General features: G+C 34.6%; 1 protein-coding gene across 2 annotated transcripts; it reads right to left on the reverse strand.

Annotated features, from left to right (window-relative positions):
- Window positions 1-29: 29 nt before the first annotated feature.
- Window positions 30-5,915, reverse strand: LOC131953358 (endonuclease 8-like 1). Of its 2 annotated transcripts, none has more exons than XM_059316515.1 (8): window positions 5,863-5,915; window positions 3,340-3,859; window positions 3,062-3,181; window positions 2,802-2,877; window positions 2,190-2,430; window positions 1,240-1,410; window positions 780-850; window positions 30-527 (listed from the first exon to the last, which is right to left on the reverse strand). In XM_059316515.1, exons 2-8 carry the CDS (start codon window positions 3,813-3,815, stop codon window positions 111-113), a joined length of 1,572 nt encoding a protein of 523 aa, XP_059172498.1. In that variant the 5' UTR covers window positions 3,816-3,859; window positions 5,863-5,915; the 3' UTR covers window positions 30-110. The 2 variants fall into 2 exon arrangements, with proteins under 2 accessions (XP_059172498.1, XP_059172497.1); XM_059316514.1 differs by having other exon boundaries at window positions 5,836-5,909.
- Window positions 5,916-8,160: the final 2,245 nt, after the last annotated feature.

Raw genomic sequence — 8,160 nt, forward strand, 5'->3', positions numbered from 1 at the left:
ATATATATCTTTTGAAGTAACATTTAACAATGTATATATATTTATGGTTTGTTCATCATACAATAAATGCAGTAACATAATGCCTCTATCTGAACCTTTTTTTTTTTTCATCAAGCTCTTTTTTTGCTTGCTCTTTTGTTTGTATTTTTCTTGTTTTGTAATTCAGATTTTTTCCTTCTCAACACAGTTTTCTTGAGCTCAATAACATCTTCACTATTCACCTCCAACTCTACTGACCTTCTTGTCCTCCTGCTGTTTTTGGAGATCTGAACATCACTTCTACCATTGTTAAAATACTTGGATTTTTTAGTGGTAATTTCAGAGTTTCCTCCCTTTTTTGAATTTTCTGATTTTCTTTTTCTCGTAGATTTCCTAGTGCTGTGATCAGCTTCATCAGTTGTTTCAGTTTTTGTAGACAGAGCATCATCTTTGTTATCATCAAGATCACTGTTTTCAGGATCATGTTTCTCTACAGTTTCGCTTGGTTTGACACCTTTCTTTTTTGATGATTTTTTCTTATTATTTGCCTGAAATAAATAGACTGGTTTTTAATATAGGATTCATTTCTACATATAGTATTGTAAAAACAGACTAATGACACCATCATAATGGAGTTGTAAATTTCTTCTATACTGCTTGAGTTTGAGACAGATTAATAAAGTAGTGAATCAATTTTTGTTTACTGATACTGTTACATAATTTCACCCATATCTTCATAAACTGAGGCATGTTATAGTATAGAAGAAATGTAATGTAACATAAAAAAAATAAGTCCAAACCTTGTCTGATTCTTTATTGTCTGCAGCCTTTACTGGTTTCAGTGATTTTAACAAAGCTCTAGACTTGCTCTCTATTTAGAGATTATTATGAAATGATAAAAATTTAAATAATGATGTCAGAAGCCTATACAACAAATGTAAAATATACAATAGACATGTAGATTTTTAACTCATTATAGGACTAAATGAAAATAATTTACTTATTATTGAAAAGATATTAAAACCCTACACAACAATTTAAAAAAATGAAATGATAAAAATTTAAATAATGAAGTCAGAAGCCTATACAACAAATGCAAAATAGACATGTAGGTTTTTAACTCAGTCTAGGACTAAATGAAAATAATTGACTTATTTATTGAAAAGATATTAAAATCCTATACACACAACAATTTTTAAAAATTAAAATAAAGTTACACTTTAGAATGAGGTATTAATTCATAACACAATTTAAAACTACCTGGGGGAGCCAAGGGTCCTGCTGGTCCACTAAACCACATAGTTCTTTTATTGTGGTCCACCATGTTCTTCATGCCTGGCTGGTAGTAGCACTGGAGCCAATCATCAAAGCCTTGTTCTCCATTTTCTTCTCCCTTGACATACATTTCAGACAAGGTATACTTTGTTGACCCTAGTAAACAAGATACGATTTCAGTCATATAATGTATACTGTGCTGATTCTACCAAACAAGATGCCATTTTAGACTAGGTATACTTTGTTGTGGGACAGGTGGTTGAATATTAGAGCATACGACTGCTTTCCCAGAAGTTTTGAGTTTTGGATCCTTGGCTCAAGTCTATAGTACGTCGATGAGTCAGCCCAGCTCTGATTGGTATCTGACTCACACCAGGGAAACAAAGGTGGCTGGGCATAGTGCTGACTACACTATCCCCTTTTGAGCAAGGTAAAGGAAACAAAAGAACTCTACTTCATCTGCCCCATGTGTCTTCAACATAATGGAATAATATGATGATACTATGTTGATAGTAGCAAACAAAATGAGTGAGACAATGTGTACTGTGTTGATTATAGTAAACATTTTAGACAATATATACTGTGTTGATCCTATGAACCTAGCAAACAAGATAAATTTTTGTTTTTCATCAAATAATATCTAACCAGATTTTTAAATTAAAAGTGTTACTACAAGCAATTTCTCTGAATCTGGGTTCAAGTCAGTAGAATATCCCTGAGTTATCCCTGAGTTCACCCAGCTCTGATGGGTACCTAATTCACATTAGGGAAAGTAAACCCGGCTAGGCAGGGTGCTGACCACACTTCCCTTCATCTGCCCAATACATTGCCTGGTCTAAAGAGGATTATTTACTTTACAAGCAATTTCTAGTACAAAATTTCTTTAAAACCTTGGACTTAAAGAAAATATTTATACAATTTGCATAAATCTATACCTAACTGAACAACTTCTAATGGGATTGTATGACACAGTCTAAGCAGTTCTTGTGCTTGAGCTGTCAGCTTGCCAGACGCAGATACTTTATTTTCATTCAAAGCTTGTTCAGCTTCCTCCTGTTTAATCTCTTTCTTTGAATTATCAACATCTGTCATTTCACTTGTAATGCCATTAGTGTTATTTGCTGAAATCTCTGTTTTGGGTTGTCTCTTAGCCTTTGGCTTTTTGCCACCTTTTGTCTTTAGAGATAAGTAAGGGAAATTTTATTCATACATTTCAGACACTCATTATAGTATATTCTTCTGGCTGCTTCAATTATTAACTCATGCATCATAGATTTAAACTCATACATGTAACAATCATGATCTTAAAGGGGTAGATGTTGAAAAAGAAAAGCAAAGAACATATTGAAATTGTGTGTAACAAAAAATATAATTATAATTTTTATTACATGACTTAAAAGTTGAAACACAATGAAATAGCTAATGATAGTGTAATGAAATTGTATAAGATATTAAATGACAAATACATAACACACTTAATAACAGAGAAAGAAATAATAAACTGCCACAGTTTCTAATTTTTGCATATAAAGCATTACATAACTTACCTCCTCTGGTTTAATTTCATCATCTGTTTGAAGTTTTAACACTGAACTGGCTCTTTCAAAAGGAGGAATTTTGCATCTGACAGTTAAAAAATTGATACATTTTAATACCATTTTTGTTAAAATAATATTTTTATCTAGATTTAGAAATCTATGAAGTAAGAAATAGGGAAGCTGGTCTACTAATAAAACATTATATACAACCCCTAACAAATTCTATGATGTGATGTAAGTTTTAGAAATGAAGTTTTAACAGAACTAACCTGTACAATATTTCTGCTCTCAGATAATTCCCAATGCCATTAAAATATTTCTGGTTAAGCATTGCTTCACATATTGGTTTGTTAAAAGCTGCATCATTTAGGTTGTTTACAATATTGGTCCTGGAAAAAAAATTAAAGTAATGGTACTGAAAAAAACACCACTGATAATGAAAAAGTCATAAAAAAACGTAAGAAGATATATACTTGTATATCATTTATATGTCAGCATTGTTCACACCCTATCAACATATTACTAAATGTTGTGATTTTCTACTTACACAAAATCCTCATATTCTTGAATCACGCACGGTCCTCTAGCAGACGTCCAAGAAGCTTCTGGTCTCCATTTACCAAATCTACGATAATCCACAAAACTCAAAGCCATTTTGGGCTCAGTCTTTGTAAAAAAACTTAAATGGGAATGCTTAAGCAATTGATCTGCTGGGGTAAATTCAAATTTTCCACTCATACCAAATGAAAACTGGATACTCAATGATTTCCCATTAATTTTTGAAGAGTTTGCAGGCTGCTTTTTATTTTTCATTGAGTTTTTTTCAGCTGGATTCAAAGCTTTTAGATGCAGCATTAGTTCTTTCCCTTTAGATTCTGCACTAATTGAGTATTGAGGCTCATCCCATTCTATATCTTGACATTTATGTATAGGGTTTTTCACCACTTTTCCACCAAAAATGATATCTTTGCAAATTCTGTTTACAAACAAACTTGACAAGAATAACTCTGGTCCTTCTGGCATTTTGCAAACTATTACAATAAAATGTTTTTTCTATATTAGAGATTCTGCAATTTAAAAAAAAAGTTATCGTATTAGGTTTATAAATGTTTTCTTAAATATAAAAATTATTTTCTGTTTAGTTAATAAGTAATCAACATAATGAAGTATATCTACAAATATGCACACATCATATCCGCATAGACCCACATGGACCCAAAATGTTAGAATAAACTCAATGTTTTAAAATAGTAATTTTATAACTGCAATTTGGAGGAAGGCTAGGTAGATCTGGATATAGTCTATTATTAATCGTTATTAATGATTAGGCCTAATATTTAAATTTAACTTAAGGCCTATGGCTATTTCTTTGCCTATTGTAATGCTATACTAGATCTATGTGGGACGGTGTGGTTAAATGGCAGAGTATGCAACTGGTAAGCTAGAAGTCTCGAGTTTAAATCCGGGTTTTCAAATCCATAGAATGACCCTGAGTCCACACACCTACGCTACGTTGGGTGCCTGGCTCACATCATTAGGGAAAGTAAAGGCTGCTGGGCATAGTGATGAGCACACTATCCCTTCATATGCCAAGGTAATAGAAACAGATGAACTCTACTTCATTTACCCCATGGACCGACAGATTCAAAAGAGATCTTTGCTTTATATAGATCTAATCTATAATTATGTAGTGTAGATCTATATGCCGTAATTATATATATATATATATATATATATATATATATATATATATATATATATATATATATATATAATATAATATAATATATAATATATAGGCCTATATATATCTATATATATAATTCTCTTCATCATGGGGACCATACAAGACACCACGCAGCTTATCCACCACCCTCAACCCCACCTGTCAGGTGAGCTATGGTTCACTCCGAATGTTTACAGTAGTAGAGCCAGTTCGAATAAGAAGAGACGGCTATTGGGGGCAGATAATTTAGTTTTTAAACTATTTGAAACTAAGGGGAGATAATAAGTTCTGCTTGTTATTTTCATTGTCGTCTGTAAAGGGCTGCTTTCACTGGGCGGGGTGGGGTGGGGTAGGCAGGGGGTGGGGTAGTGTCGAATTCACAATTTATGAATTGTTTATAAGTAGAAAATAAAACAACTAGATAGTAGCGTATGCTACGTCGCGGGTCCGCTTGTATATATATATATATATATATATATATATATATATATATATATATATAGGCTATATATATATATATATATATATATATATATATATATATATATAGGCCTAGGCCCCCAAAATATATATTAGGCATATAGGCCTATTATATAATAATATATAGAATATAGCCTATAGGGGCCTACAATTTTAATACTATATATATAACTTGTAGTGTGTTACTGTTATCTTATATAATACATATTAGATCTAGACCTATAGGCCGCCTATTATTATTTATTTAATATTTATTAGATCTACATTACTGCCACTGGTACTCTCTATTCTATACAATATACATCTATAGACTATAGATTCTATATTAGATATATAGTATAGATAGATCTATTTAGAAAATCTAGATCAAGGGACGTCACTAGTACTATATCTAGATCTAGATAGAATCTATAATCGATCTAGACTATTCTAGACTAGTCTAGATTCTAGAAAGATTCTAACCTTTATAATTCATTATAACTGATCTTAAATCTAATCTACCGATAGATCTAGTTATACTGTTATGGTTATAGCTTTAGTATTCTAGATCTAGATCTAGTAGTTATTATTTTAAATTTTAAGTTATACCACTAACTAACTTAGATCTAGACTAGTAACTAACAGTTAGTTACACTAACGACTAACACAGTGACTAACAGACTACAGACTAACACTTTAAAAATTAATGTGCAAAATACTATAAGATCTAGAGATTGTCTAGATCTATCTTTCTCTAGATCTAGATCTAGATTGATTATAGTTATTAGTTAGTTATTACTTATTATAGATCTAGATCTAGCTTGATCTAGCTATATCTATATCTAGATCTATTATTACTTAAATCTAGATTCTGGATGTATAGACCTCTAGATCTAAAATGCATAGATCTAGATCTAGATCTTATATTTATTAATTTTTATAGCCTACTTATATTTTTATTATATAATCTCTATATATTTAAATATATTATATAAGATCTAGATCTAAAAATAGGTTGAAATTTCGTCCCGCGCAAAGTTTGTTCCTTTAGTTTCGGCTTTCTTTTTTAATTTTTAGTTCTAGATTTCTAGATAGACTTCTGGAATCCTACAAGGTCTAGATCTAGAAGATCTAGATCTAGATCTACTAGCCTTACATTTAGAAATAAGTAACACTGTATCAAATTTTTTAAAATTGGAAAAAAAATTATAGGCTTTAATTTAATTTTTAAAATGTGGGTGTCATCCATAAATTATAACGTTACGAAGGGGAGGGGGGGGGGGGGGGGGTCGGAGTCGGACTTGTGGGACGAGGGAGAGTCGTCACCATGTGCAGAGTTTCTTCCAGGCATCTCTTCGGGGACGCCCTGAAGAAAGTATACTTTTAACAGTGTGCGCCACCCCCTTCCCCCCCCCCCCGGAGAAAAAAGTCTAGAAGAAAGACTGGTTGTTACACTTGGTTAGGAGATAAGTTAAATGACTGCTTTGTGAACTATATTAATTGAGATTTTAATTGTAATAAAAACTGATCAATTCTAACTGAGCTCAATTAATAATTTATTTAAAAAATCGCATCACAAACCACCACCGGGCCAAGACTAAATGAAAATATGACCAGAGTTTCTTTCAGGCATCTCCATTGAAGCACCCCCCCCCCTTCCCCGATGAAATAGAACAATATGTAATTTAGCCAATATGGAAAAAAAAATACTTCGATCCCCCTAGAAATTGTAAGTGTGCACAGCATTGTTATTTGCATGTTTTTTTGCTGTAAGCTTTTCCTTGCCAACCTTGTTTGTCCATATTTTGTATTGTTGACTAAATTTACAACATAATTAATCCGTTCTGGAGCTTACAATCAGAGTTTCTTGCCCCCCCCCCCCACACCAGAGGCGTAGCGACCCTTCCCGGCGCGCGGGGACAAACTTTTCGATTTGCACCCCCCCCCCTCAAACTTTCGATTTGCACCCCCCTCAACCTTTCAATTTATTTTTCCAACCCATTTTGGCGCCCCCTAAGGTCGGCGCCCGGGGACATATGTCCCCCCCCCCCCCGCCCAGAGTTTCTTCCAGGCATCTCTTCGGGGGGGCGAAGCCCCCCCCGAAAATTTTTTACCGCCCCCCCCCCCCCCCCGAAGGAAATGAAATTTATATAATTTATATAGAAAATATATACTTTTAACAGTGTCCGACCCCCCCCCCCCCGAAGAAAGTTTACCGCCCCCCCCCGAAGATTTCAAGTGCCCCCCCGGAGAAAAAAGTCTGGAAGAAACCCTGCCCCCGCCCCCCCCCCCCCCCCCCTCGCTACGCTACTGCCCCACACACACACCGAAGAAAGTCTACCCCCCTAACGAAATGGAATTTATATAGAATATATATGATTTTAACGGTGTCCGCCCCCTCCCCCCGAAGAGATGCCTGGAAGAAACTCAGAACCACACCCACGTTTTGGTTACACTCGCTTAAGGGGACATAATTATGGTAAGAAGATTTTAGTGAAAATATTGATTGTGTTGTTTCCCTTTGCTTATATATGCAGTTTGATAGCAAATCTATATATATTCTCTTCTGGGAGCCGTTAGAAAACAAGCTGCAAGCGCGCGTCTTGCAGTCCCCTCTTTTCCTCTCTATCGCTACCCCCCCCCCCTCACATGGTCAGGTGAGTTGTAGTTGTAGTTCACGCCAAATGTTTAGTTGGTGACGGCTATTAGGGGCAGATAATTCAGTTTGAAACTATTTTAAACTTAGAGGAGGTAACTAAGAGGAGGCTGCTTTCACGGGGGGGGGGGGGGGGATGGGGGTTTAGTGTTTTAAAGCAAATATTTTCAGTGGCAGCATTGGTACAGTCGAATTCACAAATTATGAATTACTGAAAAGTAGGGAAAAAAAACACTAAATAGTGGCGTATCATACACCGCGGGTCGGCTCGTAGTAAATACTATTTCAGTTTTCTTTTTTGCAAATTCTGGTCAGTATTAAATAAAGTCTAGATTCAATGCTCCTGTGACAGATTGTTAGAAACGAACGACAACCCATCCCCCCCCCCCCCCCCCCCCCCCCACACACAAATCTTAATAGTAGTCCGATATTCAATAGCTTACCAAATCGAAACACTAACTAAAATGGGAATTCCCGATATTTTACCAATGTTTCTAACTAAACGGTCTCTGGCCCAAGATCTAAAT

Source organism: Physella acuta, unplaced genomic scaffold, assembly GCF_028476545.2.
Source record: "Physella acuta isolate Inbredline_101_S28 unplaced genomic scaffold, ASM2847654v3 ptg000917l, whole genome shotgun sequence".
NCBI classification, from domain to species: domain Eukaryota; kingdom Metazoa; phylum Mollusca; class Gastropoda; family Physidae; genus Physella; species Physella acuta.